The sequence below is a fragment of the Mustela nivalis genome (assembly GCF_964662115.1).
Source record: "Mustela nivalis genome assembly, chromosome: 4".
Classification (NCBI taxonomy): domain Eukaryota; kingdom Metazoa; phylum Chordata; class Mammalia; order Carnivora; family Mustelidae; genus Mustela; species Mustela nivalis.
In genome coordinates this window covers 47,171,462-47,192,563 of record NC_139023.1, presented here as the reverse complement: position 1 = coordinate 47,192,563, position 21,102 = coordinate 47,171,462, and the positions used below count along the sequence as shown (strand labels likewise).

Genomic DNA, 21,102 nt, shown 5'->3' with positions numbered 1-21,102 from the left:
TGAGGTGCAATTGCAAATAGATGCTTTAGCTAAGCATGGAACAGCCCTCCTATAAAAGAGCCTCAAAGCTCACTATGGGACAGTCCTTGACTATAATGATGTCACATCAGGTCCAGATTTGTCTTAGAAGCCAAAGGCCACCAATGGATGATGGAGGCCAACTTATTAAATACTGGGCTACATTAACAGATATGCCAGAAATAAAACTTGTCAAACTTTAAACCTAGTTACCTGTATGCCTGAACCTGACCACTGTACTTCTTTCTCTATAGAGCAAAAAGGTTATTGATCTTGCTTACTCTATCTGGCCAGATTTAAGATGCCCCTGTTAAAAATATGAATGACAGTTGGTTTTTTGATGACAGTAGTTTTCATAGAAAAAATAAGAAAAGCTAGGTGTGCCATAGTGCTCACTAGCACTTTGCAATTGCCAAAGTCTAAGAATTAACATTTATACTGACTCCAAATATGCTTTCCTGGTACTACATGCCCATGGAGCTATTTGGAAGGAAAGGGGATTGCTATCAAGCCATAACTCCCCAATCAAATATGAGCCTAAGTTATAAAACCCTCCTTATCGCTATACTGAAGATGGCATATATCAGATCCGGGATACATATTTGTGGTTCACACCCACGATTGGACAGCTCAGTTAAAAGGCAGTTTTATGCTGGGAACAAAAGAATCATACGTAGGATACTTGGACAAATAACACACAGTATCGAGGATGGCTATCATTAGAAATGTGTTCCCAAATAATAGTACTCCAGGCTACTGAATGTTTTGCTACTGATTGGGTAAGGTGACCTGGAATTAGATGGCCAGCTCCAAATGGAACCCACTGGATATGTGGAACTAACCTGTGGGCCTGGCTTCCTCCAGGGTGGATAGGTCGCTGTACTTTAGGATTTGCCTGGATCCATGGGTGCATTACTAAAGCCATTACAACTCCAGCTAATCTCCCCAACTTGAAACAAAGATGGACACAATCTGTTTTTAAATGGTATGATCACTTAGCATCCATTTTTGTTCCATCTGCGGGACTAGAGGATGTCATGTGGCATGTAGAAGCCCTTAATAAATATACTACAAAGGCACTCAATGATCCACTAAATGGCATCTCCCTCCTTAATACCAAAGTCTCACAAATACACAAGGCAGTCCTACAAAATAGGATGGCCTTAGAAGTCCTGACAGCAGCCCAAGGTGGCACACATGCATTATCAAGACAGAATGTTGTGTGTACATTCCAGACTATCACAAAAATGTCACAGGACTAATAAAAGATATGAATACCCAGATTAAGGCCCTACAAGATCCTTCTTTCTCTTTTAGTGATTGGTTAAGTTCCTGGCTTGGAGGAGGGCTATGGTCAAATCTCCTTTTCGGGCTTCTTATTCTTATCGCCTTATTAATCCTAATATGTTGCTTTGTTCCATGTTTCTCCACTTGGTGCCGAGACTCCATTGCTACAATGACTACACCACAACAGACGATCCTTGTTGCGCGCGAGGACGCCTCTTCACTGTCAGCGCTGGATTCAGCTGCCTCCACCTTTTGTAACTCCCTTATACGTTCCTACCCTGACCAATATTGACCTGAGCAGGTAGGGACAGCTCTACACCCCTATTCAGCACGAAGAAGTTACAGAAGATGAGACCTTCCACCTTCAACCACCTTAAAGATTTAAGGGTCAAAATTGTTCAGGGGGGAATGATGAGGGAGCAGGAGGCTGGCTGAGGACAAAGCAAAAGCTGGCGCCTTGCACCTCCTCTTCACCCGCTCCCCTCCATATGTGTGGTATTCCTCAGGCACCCATGACTGCCATAAAATGATAAATAGTTAACTTGCAGGGATCACAATCCTGCAGAACAGGAATCTCCCTTGCCCTACAAGATGTCCTAGAGACCTGAACAGGGAGGTTACCTTATCAATAGCACAAATTTCCAGAAGCGAATAACTCTTGGTTCCTGAAGCCCTAATGTCCCCCTCCCACCATAAACTGGAGGAGACTGGGGTAGAAAGGAATGTAAATGATAGCCAGATCATAATGCCCCACCAAGAATCCCCCATTATCTTGATGTTAGTGCTTGACCTAAAGACGACATTAATCAAGCCATAATGGCAAAGACTCCCCCCCGGCACCTTGTAGACCCTCCCTAGCATGTGAGAACTCTGTCAAAATCCCCCATTCCTTTACCACCTCCCCCCCAACCGTGGGGTATATAATATGCCCACCTTCACAACCCGGGGCAGCAGCTCTTCCTGCCCACGGGTTCTGTCCCCGTGCTTTAATAAACCACCATTTTGCACCAATGACGTCTTAAGAATTCTTTCTTTAGTCGTCGGCTCCGAACCTCCTCACCACACCGAACCTGACTTAAGGTTCTGGGACTTCATCACAAGTGCTTCCTGAAATTGTGTGCTTTAGTTCCCAAAGTGGGATTATAATCTGCTGTCTCCCTCTAACTGAGTGGTCCCTTACACAGAGAACTAGACTTTCCGGCTGTTGGTAAAACAGCAAGCAAGCAAGCGCCTCGTGCATCCTTCCAGGCGCCGTCAGACCCAGGGGGCAAGAGGAAGAGGGGAGGCGAGGGGAGGTTTAGGGTTCCAGTGACATGATGTGATGGGGGTATTCTTGGGGGAAGACATGAGCATCGGTGTCCCAGGCACCTAGACTGTTCAGGGACAGAAATCTGCCTTCCACGCTGAGTAGACACAGGCTCTCTAATAGGCTGGTACATTTCAGGATTCAAGTGTGGGTCTCTGCTTCCTCTCACCCCCAGCTCAACCTTCCAACAAGGGAAAGATCCCCCTTTCTCACCTCTTGCTTGGCCCTGGCCCTAAACTATCAAAGCATCTGCTGATTAACTGAGGTCTTCCTTCCACGCCCTGGCCAGCTTTAGATCACTGATTACCCACCCAGACAACTCTGGAGCCTCTGAGTGGAATACTGGGACTTGGAGGTTTGAGGATAAGGCATTATCCCTATCAGGGACATGCTCAGGGCCGACCCATCTGCATGAAACCCTCACATCCAGCACGAGGAGAGGCTTATCTTGCAGCACTGAGGGATGTGGTGGGAATGGGGTGTGGTGAGGTGGAAGCTGAGGACCAAGAAGGGGCTCTGATTTCCCATGCATATTTTCTGGCCAATTTTTTAGAACTCCCTTCGAATCAGCAGGTTAATGTAGCACAGCGAGGCCACATCAGGCTGGTCCCAGTCTGGTGCTTGGGATTAATGTCTCATGAAAGAAATCAAGACTGTGGCTGAGACCAATTAGAAAGTCAGTGGTGTTGGGGATCACAGTCAGCAAGAGTTTCACACCCCTGCAGGGCTTTCCCTCTGCCCTGGGGCTCTTCCCCTCCCCTCCTACCCAACCAACCAACTCATTTCCTCTCTCCCCTTTGTCCCCCTCAAGAGCCTGGCCCAGAGAGTGGCTTTGACCCGAGAAAGCAATGTAGTAGACTAGGATCTTATGAGTTTGGGTGCATGCTAGCCTGGCTTTGAGTTCTGGGTGGAATCGGTTTGGCCCTGTCATGATTTTTTTAAATTAATTTATCAAGGTGAAATGCCTGTCATGTAAAATTAATCATTTTAAAATGAACAATTCAGTGGCATTCAGATTCACGATGTTGTGTGCTCCCCACCTCTCTCTAGTTCCAGAACATTCCTATCACTCCAAAGTCAAACCCCTTTCCCATTAAGCAGTTCCTCCATTATACCTTCCCCAACCCCTAAAATCATCTATGTCTTCTCTCTCTCTCTATTGATTTTTCCATTCTGAATATTTCATGTAAATGGAATCATACAATATGTGACTCTTTGTTTCTGATTTTTTTAAATTTATTTTTTATTTTCAGCATAACAGTATTCATTATTTTTGCACCACACCCAGTGCTCCATGCAATCCGTGCCCTCTATAATACCCACTACCTGGTACCCCAACCTCCCACTTAGCATAAAGTTTTCGAGGTTCATCCACATTGTAGTATGTATTTTTATTTTTATTTTTATTTTAACCTTTTTGTGGCTGAATGATACTCCATTGTATGTCTATACCACAAATTGCTTATCTGTTGATCTGTTAGTGGAGGTTCGGGCTGTTTCTGCTTCTTGGTTATTGTAAGTGAATGGCTCCACTTATAGAAGGCCTCCTGCTGATTTGAGATAGCCAACGAACCTGAAATTGTAAATAAAGCAGTTGGGGAAGACTCTAGATTTATAATGTTTATGCCACACCAGAGTCGCTGATGAACTAAGGGAACAGGAAAAGAGGATTCATGTTTTCTAAGTATTTACTGGATGCTAGACCCTCAGATGCACAACCTTTGCTTTCTCATTTAATCCTTGCAACATGAAGTAGGTATCCTGATGCCCATTTTACCAATGTGAAAACTGAGGCACAAAGAAATTAGTTACTCGCTCAAGGCAGATCTCTAAGAAGTATAAAAACCAGGATTTTAGCCCAGATCCACACCCTCTCTTGTAAAGAGTGGAAACAAAGTTAAGTTCACTTGCAGTGGAAAATTAAAATGAGCTAAGAATGACCCAATTCATTCAAACTGTAACTTCTCTTGCCTATGTATATTTAAGACACTTGGGCTGAAATACCACACGGGCCTTTGGTAAACTAGAACAGAACTCGTATTTTGTAGAATGTCAGTACTTGTTGGAGAGACCTTTGACTCCTTTATCTAAAATCAATGATTTCAAGAGGTAGCTTTTTGTTCTGCCTTCCCCCAAACAGACCCCCTATAGATGTTCAGAGCTGGTTCTAACCTGGATCTGTCAGTTCTCACTCCTGGTTCTAGAAGTTCTAGATTCTAGCTAGTTCTAGGTTTTGAACCTCTGGAGTTTAGAGGACCACCCCCCAAAAATCTATCCACCAGACCATGAGTGCTCCTGATTTTAATCCTTCAGGGTAAGAACCAAAGCTGGAGGAGAATCTGGTAACCATGGGTTCTAATGCAGCAGGCCAGCAGGGGGAAGCCAGCTTCTGAGTTCTGGAATGCAGCTTCACCCCTTGAAGCCAGAGTTTGCTGTGACTGCTGCTGGAAACCCAAACATCTTAAACTGAGTGGTCATGCCAGCTCCAACCTGAGATGTCAAGCCAATCCAGCCGCATACAGCAAGACTTAAACTGTATTAATGCAGCATGTCTACTTCCATGAATTTATCCCAAGGGAATTAGTATGGAAATTATGGATTTAACTACAAGGACTTTTTTGTCAGAATTTTTTATAATAACCAAAAATCAGAGATAACATAAACATGCCGTATGGGAAGATTGGATAAACCAAAAATAAATACATCCATATAATGTAATATAATTCAGCCATTAGAAGTATGGTAAAGAAAAAGAAATTTTTTGACCTAAAAAGTTGTTCTGTTAGGTGAAAACAAGAATTAAGTTGGAACGTTTAAAAAGCAATACTGACTGGTAATCTAGATTCAACTATCTCCAGAGCCTGGATGCGTAAACCCTATTAGCAATGGGCATCCTCAGCAAGGGAAATTATGGAGATTTTATGTTTTCTCATATTACTCAAATTTAGCTGTAATTCACATGTTACTTTAGTTAATTGGCTATATATATATATATTTTTAAAACAAAAATTAAAATAGATCAAAAATATCTCATGACTCTGGAGAAGAATTTAAGATCTCATTGTTTTGATAGAATTTGCTTTCCAGAGGATGAGACCTATGATTTTAAACATATATTTAGTCTATTTTGTTGCTCGGTCTGCATAGCTGAGGACAGATGGTATTACGGTTGTGGTACTCCTTTTTCCAGGACCACTACCCCCTATGGAATCAGGCCTCTGTGATTGGGATGTCTCCTGAGTAGTTGATGTCCCTTGCGTAGTTAAAAATAGCAGGTATCAGCCAGTTCAGTGAGTGTAGAAGGACCTAGAGCCTGCACATGATTCCCATTCATTACATGTTTGTTAATTGATTGCTAGAGCATCTTGACCCACTTTGGAAGTCCCTTCAAGACCCAGGATGGAGGGCTGCCTGGGTGGCTCAGTGGGTTAAGCCGCTGCCTTCGATTCAGGTCATGATCTCAGGGTCCTGGGATCGAGTTCCACATCGGGCTCTCTGCTGAGCAGGGAGCCTGCTTTCCTCTCTCTCTGCCTGCCTCTCTGCCTACTTGTGATCTCTGTCTGTCAAATAAATAAATAAAATCTTAAAAAAAAAAAAAAAAAAAGAACCGGGAGGGAGATCTTGCTATAGCCTCCCCACATTTCATTAACTGCTTCTGATAAGGAGATCTAACAATACTTTGACAATACTCATAAAGATGAGGCATTTTCCTTTTTTTTTTTTTAATTTTTTGCTTCATTTGTATTCATATTTGGCATTAGGTTTATTTCTGGGTATGGTGTAAGAAAATGGCTCCTGTTCATTCTTCTACATGTGGCTGTCCAATTTTCCCAGCACCATTTGTTGAAGAGACTGTCTTTTATCCATTGGACATTCATTCCTACTTTGTAGAAGATTAGTTGACCACAGAATTGAGGGTCCATTTGTGGGCTCTCTATTCTGTTCCATTGATCTAAATGTCTGTTTTTGAGCCAGTACCACACCATCTTGATGATTACAGCTTTGTAATAGAGCATGAATTCCAGAATTGTGATGCCACCAGGTTTGGTTTTCTTTTTCAACATTCCTTTGGCTATTTGGGGTCTTTTCTTGTTCCATAGAGTTTTTAGGATTAGTTGTTCCAGCTCTGTGAAAAAGTTGATGGTATTTTGATAAGGATTGCATTGAATGTATAGATTGCTCTAACTAGCATAGACATTTTCACAATATTTGTTTTTCCAGTCCATGAGCATGGAACATTTTTCCATTTCTTTGTGTCTACCTCACTTTCTTTCATGAGTGAGTGTTTCTGAGTTTTCTGAATACAGATCCTTTGCCTCTTTGGTTAGCTTTATTCCTAGATATCTTATGGTGTTTTGTGCAATTGTAAATAGGATTGACTCCTTAATTTCTCTCTTCTGTCTGATTGTTTGTGTACAAAAATGCAACTGATTTCTGTGCATTGATTTTATATCCTGCCACATTGCTGCTGAATTCCTGTATGAGTTCTAGCAATGTTGGGGTGGAGTCCTTTGGGTTTTCCATACAGAGTAAAACATCATCTGTGAAGAGTGAGAGTTTGACTTCTTCTTTGCCAATTTGGATGCCTTTTATTTCTTTTTGTTGTCTGATTGCTAAGGCTAAGGCTTCTAGTACTATGTTGAACAAAAGTGGTGAGAGTGGACATCCCTGCCATGTTCCTGACCTTAGGAGAAAGCACTCAGTTTTTCCCCATTGAGAATGATATTCTCTGTGGACTTTTAATATATGGCTTTTATGAAATTGAGGTGTGTTCCCTCTATCCCTACACCTTGAAGACTTCCAATCAAGAAAGGATGTTATATTTTGTCAAATGCTTTTTCTATATCTATTGAGAGCATCATATGTTTCCTGTCCTTTCTTTTATTAATGTAGCATATCATGTTGATTGGTTTGTGGATTTTGAACCACGCTTCAGCCTAGGAACAAATCCCACTTGGTAGTGGTGAATCATCCTTTTAATGTACTGTTGTATCCTATTGGCTGGTATCTTGGTGAGAATTTTGGCATCCATGTTCATCAGAGATACTGGTCTATCATTCTCCTCTTTGGTGGGTCTTTGTTTGGTTTTGGGATCAAGGTAAAGCTGGCCTCATAGGAAGAGTTTGGAAGTTTCCCTTCCATTTCTATTTTTGAAACAGCTTTAGAAGAATAGTTATTCTTCTTTAATATTTAGTAGAAAGCCCCTGGAGAGCCAGCCAGCCTTGGACTCTAGTTTGTTGGCAGACGTTTGATTACTGCTTCAATTTCCTTACTGGTTATTAGTCTGTTTGGGTTTTCTATTTCTTCCCATTTCTGTTTTGGTAGTTTATACATCTCTAGGAATACATCCATTTCTTCCAGATTGCCCAATTTTTTGGCATATAGTTGCTCATAATATGTTCTTAAAATTATTTGTATTTCTTCAGTGTTGGTTGTGATCTTTCCTCTTTCATTGATGATTTTGTTTTAGGTCCTTTCTCTTTTCTTTTTAATAAGTCTGGCCAGGGGTTTATCACCATTACTAATTCTTTCAAAGAACCCTAGTTTCATTGAACTGCTCTACTGTTCTTTTGGTTTCTGTTTCATTGATTTCTACTCTAATCTTTATTAATTCTCTTTTCCTGCTGGATTTAGGCTTTTTTAATGTTCTTTCTCCAGCTCCTTTAGGTGTAAGTTTAGCTTGTATAGCTTGAGAAAGGTTTGTATTGCTATGTACTTCCCTCTTAGGACTGTCTCTGCTTCATCCCAAAGGTTTTGAACAGTTGTGTTTTCATTTTCATTTGTTTCCTTGAGTTTTTAAAAATTCTTCTTTAATTTCCTGGTTGATCCATTTATTCTTCAGTAGGATGCTCTTTAGCCTCAATGTATTTGAATTCTTCCCAAATTCCCTGTTATGATTGAGTTCAAGTTTCAAAGTGTTGTGGCCTGAAAATATGCTGGGAATCATCCCAATCTTTTGGTACCAGTTGAGACGTGATTAGTGATCCAATATGTGATCTACTCTGGAGAATGTTCCATGCACACTTGAGAAGAAGGTGTATTCTGTTGCTTTAGAATGGAATGCTCTGTATATATCTGTGAAGTCCATCTGGCCCAGTGTGTTATTCAAAGTCCTTGTTTCCTTATTGATCTTTTGTTTAGATGATCTTTCCATTGCAGTGAGGGGGCATGTTAAAATCCCCTACTATCAATGTGTTTCTTTAATTTTGTTACTACTTGGTTTATATAATTGGTTGTTCCCATGTTAGGGTCATAAATATTTATAATTGTTAGACCTTTCTGTTGAGTAGATCCTTTAGTTATGGTATAGCGTCCTTCCTCCTCTTTTATTACAGTCTTTGGTTTAAAATCTAATTTGTCTTATATAAGGATTGCTAGCTACCTTAGCTTTCTTTTGATGTCCATTGGCATGATAAATGCTTCTCCACCCCCTCACTTTCACTCTGGTGGTGTCTATGGGTCTAAAATGAATCTCTTGCAGACAAAATATCTATGGATCTTGGATCTTGGTTTTTGTTTTTTGTTTTTTGTTTTTATCCAATCAGATACCATGTGTATTTTGATAAGGGGTATTTAGCCCATTTACATTCAGAGTAACTATTGAAAGATATGAATTTAGTGCCATTGTATTACCTGTAATGTCACTCTTTCTGTATATTGTCTGTTCCTTTCTGGTCTATGTTACTTTTGGGCTCTCTTTGCTTAAAGGATCCCCTTTAATATTTCTAGCAGGGCTGGTTTAGTAATCACACATTCTTTTAGTTTCTGTTTCTCCTGGAAGCTTTTTATCTCTCCTTCTATTTTAAATGACAGCCTTGCTGGATAAAGTATTCTTGGCTGCATATTTTCTCCTTTGGCACCCTGAATATATCATGCCAGTCCTTTCTGGTCTGCCAGGTCTCTGTGGATAGGTTTGCTGCCAGTGTGTTTCTGCCCATGTGGGTTACAGACCTCTTGTCCTGAGCTGCTTTCAAGATTTTCTCTTTGTCTCTGAGATCTGCAAGGTTTACTATTAGATGTCAAGGTGTTGACCTATTTTTTATTGATTTTGAGGGAGTGTTCTCTGTGCCTCTTGAACTTGAATACCTGACTCCTTCTCCAAATTAGGGGAGTTCTCTGCTATAATTTGCTCCAGTATCTCTTCTGTTCCCCACCTCACTCTTTTCTCTTCTTCTGGGATCCCAATGATTCTGATAATTGTTTTGCTTTATGGTATCACTTATTTCTCAAATTCTCCCCTAGTGATCCAGTAGTTGTTGAGCTCTCTTTTTCTCAGCTTCTTTAGTCCATCATTTGGTCTTTTATAACAATAATTCTCTCTTCTGCCTCATTTATTCTGTAAGTTGGAGTCTCCATTTTTTACTGCACCTATTAATAATAGCCTTTTTTTGATTTCAACTTGATTAGATTTTAGTTCTTTTATTTCTCCAGAAAGGAATTCTGTAGTGTCTTTGTGCTTTTTTCAAGCCCAGCTAGTATCTTTATAATCATTATTCTGAATTCTATTTCCAACATCTTACTTATATCCATAGTGATTAGGTCCCTGGGAGTCAATACTACCTCTTGTTCTCTTTTAAGGGGTGAAATTTTCCATCTTGTCACTCTTGCAGGAAGTGATCACTTTTCTATTTATAGAGTTGCAGCTAATATTTTCATAGATCTCCAGTTAAGTTTGCAGGTGTTCAGAATGATTTGATAGTTACCTAGCTGAATTCCTGGGACCAGACAAAACTAAGGTCTCCTACTCCTCCACCATCTTGGATTCCTCCTCTGGTGTCCTTAAATTTATAAAAATTCATTCTCCAAAGCAATACTGTCATCCACCAACTGGACAACATTGGGCAAGTTGAAAAATTTGTCAACACCTCAGTTCCTTCATTTGTAAAATGGGAATAATGGTAAAACTACTAAATAAGGTTTTTCTGAAGATCAAGTAAGTTTAAATATGTAAAGTCCTTAGAATAATGTTTTCTATGTAGAGGATAAATATTTACTATTGTGTTAGCAGTAGCAGTAGTAATATTATTGACATTATCATGTTCTTCTCATTCTTTAAACAAGAGAGAAAAGAATGATTTATACACAATATCCACAAAACAATAATATACCAAAGAATAGGTCTAACAAAAGACTTGTCACACCTTTAGAATAAATATTATAAAACTTCACTGAAAGCTTTTTAAAGCTTAGGAAGATGATAATGACTAAATGATGTGTACCATGTTCATAGATAAGGAGACTGAATATTTCAAGTCTCCAAAAATTAATCTGTAAGTTACCTGATTTTAAAATTCTTCTAGAAAAGCAAAGGGACAGAAAAAGAATTAGCTAAAACAATCTTGAAGAAAAAATAGAGGAGTGATTTGCATTACCAGATGAATACCAAGATTTATTATTACAGGCACCATCCCCTACCCCCACCCTGTGTAGTTGAAAATTTGCACATAACTTTTGACTTCCCTAAAACTTTTTATAATCCTTTTATAGTACTAGGAGCTACTGTTGACCAGAAGCCTTGCTGATAACATAAACAGTTAATTAACGCATAATTTGTGTGTTATATATATTATGTACAGTATTTTTACAACAAGTTAAGTTATAGAAAAGAAAATATTATTAAGAAAATCAAAGGGAGACAAAATACATTTGCAATACTGCACTGTATCCAAAAACTCCATGTGTAAGTGAACCTGTACAGTTCTAACCTGTTTTGTTTAGGAGTCAACTGTAATTATAGAAATAAAGTGGTTTGTTATTAAGGTAAATAGACATGATGCCCCTTCATTGTGTTAAAAATGTACTGAGATATTGATCCAATCAGCCCTTAGGGTGGTTAGGGGAGTCCTAGTGGGGCCTGAAGCAGCTAAAGCCCCAGGAGGGACCATCAGCCTCTTCTGTTTACTCCAGTGTACAATTTGAAGATGATATTTTTCTGTGTGTTCAGATTGTAAGAAGGTTACAAAGTGCTGGAATAGATAAGCAAACTAGAATAGAGAACTCAGATAGATCCTTATATTCATGAAAATTTTATTATCTTCAAGAGTACCAGTACCAATCTATTGGGACAGAAAGGAGTTTCCTTTTTCTTTTCTTTTCTTTTTTTTTTTTTAAGATTTTATTTATTCATTTGAGAGAGAGAGCGAGAGTGTGAGAAAGAATGAGCTGGGGGAGGTGGGCAGTGGGAGAGGGAGAAGCAGACTCCCTGGTGAGCAGGGAGCATAACATAAGGCTCCATCCCAGGACCCTGAGATCATGGCCTGAGTTGAAGGCAGAAGCTTAACCAACGGAGTCACCCAGATATCCCAGAAAGGATGTTTCAATAAGTGATAAAGATTATATATATATTTTATATATATATAATATATATAAGTGATACAGATTATATATATATACATACATATGTATATATATATACATATGTACTCTAATATAGTTATAATATAACTAAATATATTACATAAAACTAATAACTAATTATAATATAATATAACTAATATAACTAATTATATATAATATATGGGAAATTAACTAAAATTACTTTTATACCTAACAATATAAACAATAATTAATTTCAGATGAATTGAAAAACTAAATGTAAAAAAGCAAAATACTACAAATTTTAAGAAGAAAACACAAGAGAAATATTTTGATTACAACAGATCAGAGAAGAATTAAACAAAAGTAGAGAAATATGGTGGGGGGACACCTGACTGGCTCAGCTGGTAGAGCACACAACTCTTGATCTCAGCATTGTAAAGTCAAGCCCCATGTTGGGTGTCGAAATTACTAAAACAACAACAACAACAACACCTAAGTATAGTCAAAAACCTAAGGAACCATCTGGGAAAAAATTTACAACTTATATCACAAAGAGCTGATTTCACTAAAAAATAAAATCTTTTGGGGGGGCTTCTGGGTGGTTCAGTCATTAAGCACCTGCCTTTGGCTCAGGTCATGATCCCAGAGTCCTGAGATCAAGCCCTACATTGGGCTCCCTGGTCAGTAAGAAGCCTGCTTCTCCCTCTCCCACTCACCCTGCTTGTGTTCCCTCTCTTGCTGTGTCTTTCTCTGTCAAATAAATAAATAAAATCTTTAAAAAAAAAGAAAATCCCTTTTGCTAATCAATAAAGCACCAATAATTTGATATGAACAAATATATCACAGAAAAATATATACAAGTGGTTTTCAAACAATCTAAACATATTTTATTTATTTCAATTTCACTGATAGTAACAGAAACACAAATTAAAACCACACTGAGATACTATTTTTTATCTCTCATGTTGGTATAAACTCAGAAATCTGATTTATAGTATCACCCATGGTATAAAAAACAGACCTTCTTCCAGTGCTGTGGAGAGTAAATTTTTATAACCCCTACAGAAGGAATCTGGTAATATCTACCAAAAATACATTTGCACCTACCCTTTGACCATGCATTTCCATATCTAAGAATTTGTTCCCTAGACATATGCACACATAAAAGAACATTTTTTTTCTTTATAGGGGAAAAATATATATACATATATGTATATATATATAATATACATATACATACATATATTCTGTAGGTTAAATAGGTTGCTCAGTGCAACATTGTTTCTATTCCTCAAAAGTTGGCCAACTACCAAGTATTAATCAGTAACTGGTAAAATATTAATTATAATACATTCATACTGTGGGATACTGGAGCTGTAAAATGTAAACTCTTTAGTACTGATATGGAATCATCTTCAAGGTTTAGATAAAGGGTGAAAAAAACCCTAAGATGCACTATACATAACAGTGTACACAGTATGTTCATATTGGGGTTCAAAGGTGAATATATTTATAGTTTGTTTTTATGTGCATAAAATAATTTTGGAAGGATGACAAAGGTAACTGGGTGACTGAGGAAGAGCAAGAGAAAACTTGTCACTATATGCTCTTTGTACCTCTTGAGTTTTAAGCTGTATGTATTGCCTTTCAAATAGAAGATTAACATATTTAAAATTGAGCAAACTAACTACATTGAAATTTAAAATTGCTATATGCTTGAAGATGTCATTAAAAAGATGAAAATATAAGTCATATGCCAGGGGAATTAATATACTTTCAGCACATGTAACTGACTAATGAGTAGTATCCAGAGTCCCAAATCAATAAGAAAAAGACAGTTCCATAGGAAAATGGACAGATAATAAGATCAAAACATTCACAGAAGAAGAAATATGACTGGGCAATGGAGTATTAAGATGCAATTCTTCTAACTATCAAAGACAATAAATTAAAATGAGCTGCCTTTTACTGACATTAAATTGGAAAATATTTAAAATTCTAACAATAGTAAGTATGGGTGAGGATATAAGCTATGTGGGGCTCCCGGGTCCTGCTAGTGGCAGTGGAAGCTGGTATGACCTCATTGGAGACCCACACAGGAATCAGGTACAAAATATACCCTTCAACACAGGAGTATCACTTTTTGGTACTTTTCACAGAAACTTCTGGCAAATGTGCATGAAGAAACTCAGACAGGAAATATACACTGATGTATTTTTTGTCCTAACAAAAACCAAGAGGAGAATGAGTAACCAATGATATAAGTACAAAATAAAGTATATAGCAATATTCCTGATGTATCAACATAGAGAAATCCCAAACACATCAGGTGGGATGAAAAACACATTTTAGAAGGATAGTAAGTAAATAGAATTTTTAACATTCAAAATAATTCTATACAATGTTTGTCTTTATTTACATATGTAGTAAACATTAAAAAAAATTGCTGGAATTAAAAATACTAAATTTAAGTGGTTACCCTGAATAGAGAGGAGGGATGGCTGTGGGTCATGTTCTGTGTCTGTAGTATTTTGGTGTTTTAAAACCAATCACCAAAAGACAAAAGAAAAAGGTAACATTTTACAAAACTGATCAGTGATACACGAATATTATTTGCTGTACTTTGTAGCACTTGAAATCATTTCAATAAAATAAACAAGAATGCAGTAGGGATTGAGCAATGAGTATGAAAGAGCACAGCATTTTTTTTTTGGTCAGGGTTTTATTTCCCAGAGCTACTATTTGTAACATTGGGGCACTGGGCAAGTCCCTTTACTTCTTCAAAACTCATTTTCTCCAGCTGCCAAATGGGTAATAATTATAATATTACACAGTTGTAATAACTATAAGGTTAAGGAAGATGAAGATTGAGAAAGGTGGTGAATGCATGATCCTTGTACACTAAGTGAGTGCTTAGCTAAGTATTAACCTGCATTATCATCATCTCAGTTGACTAGGGGAAGGGCATTCTGGAATCACTCTGACTCCCATTTCTTGACTCTTTTTAGAAAATGAGATTTTATGCATTAGATCCCCAGAATTTATGCATTTTTTAAAGATATTATTTATTTATTTATTTGTCAGAGAGAGCCCAAGCAGGGGGAGAGAGAGACACAGAAGCAAACTCTCCACTGAGCAAGAAGACTGATGCTGGACTTGATCCCAGGACCGTGGGATTATTACCCAAGCTTAAAGCAGATGCTTAACCAACTGACCCACCCAGGCATCCCGAATTTATACATTTTATAACTGCAAATTTATACCCTTTGACCCACATCCCAAATTCCCCCACCCCCATGGCCCTGGTAACCATTATTCTACTCTTTGTTTCTAGGAATTCTGCCTTTTTAGATTCCACGTATAAGTGATATCATATTTATTTTTGTTTGTCTGACTTATCTCACTCAGCATAATGCCCTCAAGCTTCATCCATATTAATGCAAATGGAAGGGTGTCCTTCTTTCTCATGGCTGAATAATATTCCATTATATATGCACGCACGCATGCGCGCGCACACACACACACACAGAATGTCTTCTTCGTCCATTTATTCACTGATGACACATATTATTTCTATATCCTGGCTATTGTGAATAATGGTGCAATAAACATGGGAGTTCAGATATCTTTTCTATATCCTATTTCCACTTCTTTTGGTTATATACCAAGAAGTAAGATTGCTGGATCATATGGTAGTTCTATTTTTAATTTTTAACAATACTGCCTTATATACTTGAAAGTTACTCGGAGACTAGATCTTAAATGTTCTCACCACAAAAAAAGAAATGATAATTATGTGATGTGATGGAAGTGTTGGCTAAGGCTACAGTAGCTATCAAATAGCAATGTATAAGTGTGTCAAATCAACACATTGTATATGTTAAACTTCACAAATGCTATATGTCAATTACAACTCAATTTAAAACAGTGAGATTTCATCTCATATCTGATGACATGGAACTGAAAGTTAGGATAGAAACTTGGAACAGTTCTTTTTTAAAGTCTAGTTTTAACAAGAAGCTGAGTTTCAACTAGAGCTGCTAATTAAGTCTGCAAGGAGGACACAGTGCTGATTAATCCAGCTGTACCTGCTGGTGGCAGATCCTCAGAAATAACAAAGAGTTGTCATCTTCCTCCAGCATGGTGGGAGGGGGGCACAGCTACACACTCAACTCTTTTGGGCTTGTTTTCACATAATCTGCCAGAATACTCAAAGTGGCACTTACCGCAGGCTTCTTGGTATGATGATACACCTGACCAGTCCTTCTGTAATTATTTACTGTGGTCCTTCTCTGTGTCAGCATCATGCAGGGTGGGGGGTGACCCAGAAGTGTCCCTGCTTTAATACTCAACAGTCCCACGGCAGAGACCAAGCAAATGCCAAAGCACAAAGACCTGAACAACAGCGCGAAAGTATGAAATTGATTGCTTCATTCAGTGGTAAAGACAACAAACCAGAGAATTTTTAGAGGGGGCAGTGAGCAGAGGCTGCGAGAAAGCATCTCTAGCTTTGGCCTCAGACAAATAGGAGTTGAAAGCAACGCCCCTCTCTCTTCCACAGAAAGCATCTGCTTCCCTGCCCACATGGCTTACCCAAGTGACTTGCTTTAACCAATGGGGTGTTAGGAGAAGCGACGTGAATGAAGCTTTTATTTAAAAAATATATTATTTAAAAGATATATTTATTGGGGGTGTCTGGGTGGCCCTGTTAAGCATCTGCTTTCCCTCAGGTTATGATTCCAGGGTCCTGGGATGGAGAGTCCCACATGGGGAGGGAGATTCCCTTCTCAGCAGGAAGCCTGCTTTTCCTTGCACTCCCCCTGCTTGTGTTCCCTCACTCACTGTATTTTTCTGTCCAATAAATAAATAAAACCTTAAAAAATAATAAATAAATAAATATACAAATAGATATAATTATTTATTTGCGAGAGAGTTGGGGGAGAGGCAGAGAGAGAGGGAAAGAGAGAATCAGACTCCCTGCTGAGCGTGGAGCCCAATGCCAGTCTCGATGCCACCACGGGGGACATCGTGACCTTAAAATGACCAGTGGAACGTTCAACAATTGAGCCCCAGGCAGCCCGGAATAAAGGCTTTAAATGCACTTACACTGTTGGATTTTTGAGCCTTTTGTATGGGATTAACATTTGAGCATGCCTGGATGTACCCCACAGCCTAGAAACAAGCCCAGCTGAGTCCCACCTAGATCAGCCAAACCACAGCCAACCCACAGGTGCCTGAGTGAGGAAGAGCTGCTTATGGCTGCATCTCAGTGAGCTCTACAGTGGTTTGCTCCTCAGCAACATAGTTTCTACATCTGTAAAATGGGGAAAATATGTCTGGCTTCCAGTGGTACTGTGAACATTAAGTGGAATATAAACCCAAAGTCTCAGATTTCAACCCCCTGAGGATACAATTGAGGTGCATTCATACTGATCCCCGATTTACAATAGCTCCTCTACTCAAGATGAAATTCCCTCCTCAAAAACAGATTATCAATAGTCTTGATGTTTCTCAGTGTGGGGGGGGTACCCCCCTCCCCCACCAGCCCTTGGTCCCTAAAACTCTGCCAGGGTACCACTCAAAGCTTGAGTTCTGCTTTGGCTGAGCAGCTCAGAGTTGCTGTTTGGTGGGGCTGCAATAGAGATTCACTGAGAAATAGGAGAGGACACAAATTTTATGGTGTGGGACAGCTTGACTCACAAACTTAACAACTCTCTATTGCTTGCTGAGCAGTGTACTACAGTGGGACACTGTGCTAGATTCATGATTTAGGGTAATTGCTTTTATAAGGATAGAAAATACTCTTTCCCTCATTTATACTCAACCGGTGAACTACACAGCCTGGTCAGAAGTTTGTCAGAATTTAGCAAAACAGCACTTTCAAGTGTGGAATGTTCTAGAATTGCAGAGTTAAGGAGAGGCCCTCTGATAGCAACCACAGCAAACCCAGTTTAGCTCTCCTGTGCAGCCCTTTGGGCCTTTTGCTGACTGAGTCTGAGTCCGTAGGATCAATTTCTTCCCTGCCTTCTGTAAGACCTGGCCAATCCACAGCCCTTAATTCTGTCCGGCTTGTCTGAACCCCAGCATGAACAGCAATCAAGATCCGTTCCCAGAAGACATTCTAGCTTCCATGCAAATCCAAGTCTCCAAACAGTGTTTTGTGAGGTGGGGTATCCTTCAACCACTCTCAAGGATAGATGGGGTCCTGCTGGGATCCCTGCTTACAGAAACAAAATAATGTACAGAAAGTACCAAATAAATGGCAAATAGTGAAGAGTGTCAATTCTCTTCCAGTTTCCAGAGGCCGAGAAATTTGAGCTGGATTATGGAATAGTTGAAATGAGAAAAGGAGGGAGTCTGAAGTCTCTGTGTCTGGTGTGAGTGAAAAAGGCCAATGCTTGTATATCAGACCTCAACATCAGCTCAGAGATGACAGAATGAGACCAGTGAACTGAGCCCAGATGGTCTGCTGGTTGCTCAGGGTTCCTTGAAAGTCATGTACATCAGGTGGGCCTGCTGTGGGTGGTTGCAGACCTGTGGGTGACTGGAGACCTGTGGGTCTCACACACCCTTTTGGTGATGAAATTATTATAAGGCCTCCCAGAATTCCTATAAATGTTTCCTAAAGTCCTAATGAGTACTATTTTTCTTATACTGTGACTCTTCTTCAAAAGTAAACATTATTCATTTAAACAGTTATTAACCCCCTATTAGCTTAATCATTTATTTTTTTAAATTAAGACTAATTTTTCTTTTAAGGTTTATTTATTTATTTTAAAGAAAGGGAGGGATAGTGCAAGCAGGGAATGGTGCAGAGGGAGAGGGAGAGAGAGAATCTCAAGCAGACTCCACACTGAACACAGAACCTGATGCAGGGCTTGATCTCAGGGTCATGATGTCATCACCTGAGCAGAAATGAAGAGTCAGATCCTAACTGACTGAATGTCCCAGATGCCTTAAGACTAAATTTTAGAGCAGTCTCAGGCTCACAGGAAAATTCAAGCAAAGAAACAGAGATTTCTCATTTACCACTTGTCCCCATGCTGTATAGTCTCCCCCAGAATCAACTTCCCCCTCCCCGAGTGATATATCTGTTACAGTTGATGAACCTACAGTGACATGTCATTGTAACTCTAAGACCATAGTGTACATTAGAGTTTCCTCATGGTATTATATGGTCTCTGGGTTTGGACAAAAGTATAGACATGGATCCATCTTGATAGTATCATCTGGAGCATTTTCACTGCCCTAAAAATCCCCTGTCCTTCCCTGTCACACATCTCTGGCAACCACTAAATTTGACTGTCTCCATAGTCCTGCCCCTTCCAGAATGTCATATAGCTCCAATCATATAGTATGTAACCTCTTCAGATTGGTTTCTTTCACTTAGTTCTATGCATTTAAGTTTCTTCCATGTCTTCCCATGGCTTGACAGTGCATTTCTTTCTAGCTCTGCATATAATTCCACTCTCTGCACTTACCAAAGTTTCTTTATCCATTCACCCACTGAGGGACTTCTTGGATACTTCCACATTTGGGCAATTATCCATAAAGCTGCCATAAACGGCCATGTGCAGGTTTTTGTGCAGAGAGAAGTTCTCAATTTGTCTGGTAAATACCAAATGCAATTGCTGGATTGTATGTTAAGAGTACATTCAGCTTTGTAAGAAGCCACCAAACTGTCTTCCAGAGGGCTGCACCATTTCATGTTTCCATCAGCAATGAATTAGAGTACTTGTTGTTCTGCCTCTTTGCTAGTGTTTGGTGTTGTCAGTGTTCCAGATTTGGGCCGTTCTAATGGGTATAAGCTTTTTGTTGCTTTATTTTATTTTGGGGCCAAAGTAGGACTCTTCCATATGACCAGTTTGGGCACCACTTGACCTGGCCTAGGGTCCTGGCCAAACAACTCTGTTCTTCCTCTCCACAGAGATGAACCCTTTTGGATACAATCTGGCTTTGTGTGACATGGGGGGAAGCTATAGGGCTTCTCAGCCCAGCACTCACCTGAGCTATGTGGGACTCCAGGTGCAGACAGGAGGCATGCTGTCTGTCCCATGGCTATGTGGCCTGCTGCAGGAGGCCCAGGTCAGAGAGGCAGAGGGAGAAGTGTGCCTGAAAGTGTCGACTGATTAAAAACACATGAGACAGGATGTGGAAGGGAGAGGTGGGGGCAGGCCATGTCCAGGCATCAGAGCTGCAAGGAGAAACCCTCTTCCTCTTCTACAACCTCTCAGCAAGTTCTGCCTGGCTGAGCAGCCCAGCCTCAGGAAGGGACATGAAATATGAGTCAGGCCAGTTCTCAAGGATCAAGCCAGCTTACATTCTTTATGGACTGAATAGAAACAAGAAGATAAGAGCTGTCTTTCCTGGGTGCCAGCCAACCTTCATTCTGAGTCCCTGGTTTCCGTAGATTGACTTCCTAGGAGAGTGACCCTTGGTGTTTCTAGTGCCTTAGACTTGCCCTCTGAAGAATCATCCCAGTCCCTCTCAGCACCATGTTGAAACTATTTGCCACGCTGTAAGCCCCAGGAGCCATCACATGACCACATTCAGCTTCTTGACCTGTTGAGAGACCAAGTGACATTCAGGTGGCCATGTTCTCTGGCTTTCTTTTTGCAAACTTTCCAGAAGGCAGGTCCATGCCTGTTCAGAACAGCCTTTTCTGAGCTCACACACTGCTGAGTTCCCAGTCATGCTAACCAAGTGGGGCACCAGAGACCCTCCGGTCAACGTGTGCTCTCTGCTCCCCTCTCCCCCGCATTCACCTACATTCACCATTCATCTACTGAGGTGAATGTGCCTGTCCTCACCTGCAGACCCTCATTCAGGCAGCTCTCCCCACCTGACATGCTCCTCCTCTCTGCCTAAAACCTTACGCAGGCTATAGGACTGAGTCCCCACCTCTGTGCCTGTTCCTCACTTTCTGGCTACTACTCTTGCTCTCCATCACTGAATGCCTTGAAACATATCTTATATTATCTTGGTAATGGGTTGCAGAGGTATGTACCTCACACAAAGATGTGCAGTGGAAATAAATTTTCTTTAGTTTGTCTATAATCTAGACTTACATTGGAGTGCACATCCTCTGGGTATTATTGATGGGGGTGGCGGGGGAGCAGGGTGAGGGAACTATTTACTCCAAAGTAATAAACTAACAGAGTATCTTTGGGGGA

General features: G+C 39.9%; 1 protein-coding gene across 5 annotated transcripts in view; it reads right to left on the bottom strand.

Moving 5' to 3' along the window:
- The window catches only part of SEL1L3 (SEL1L family member 3), a 142,307-nt gene that overhangs the window by 9,520 nt on the left and 111,685 nt on the right, over window positions 1-21,102 (bottom strand). Inside the window, exons 24-25 of one of the 5 annotated variants that reach the window (XR_014310623.1) lie at window positions 19,411-20,491; window positions 18,676-18,834 (exon numbers count right to left, since the gene is read on the bottom strand). The exons of 1 other annotated variant lie outside the window; for it this stretch is intronic. Coding sequence is in view for 3 of the 4 variants with exons in the window: in XM_082726748.1 (XP_082582874.1) it covers window positions 4,015-4,184 (170 nt within the window). In the remaining variant the exon portion in view is untranslated. Of the gene's footprint in view, window positions 1-3,931; window positions 4,185-16,224; window positions 16,325-18,675; window positions 20,492-21,102 lie in introns of those variants that run through there. 3 more of the 5 variants (XM_082726748.1, XM_082726751.1, XM_082726750.1) reach the window with 3 other exon arrangements.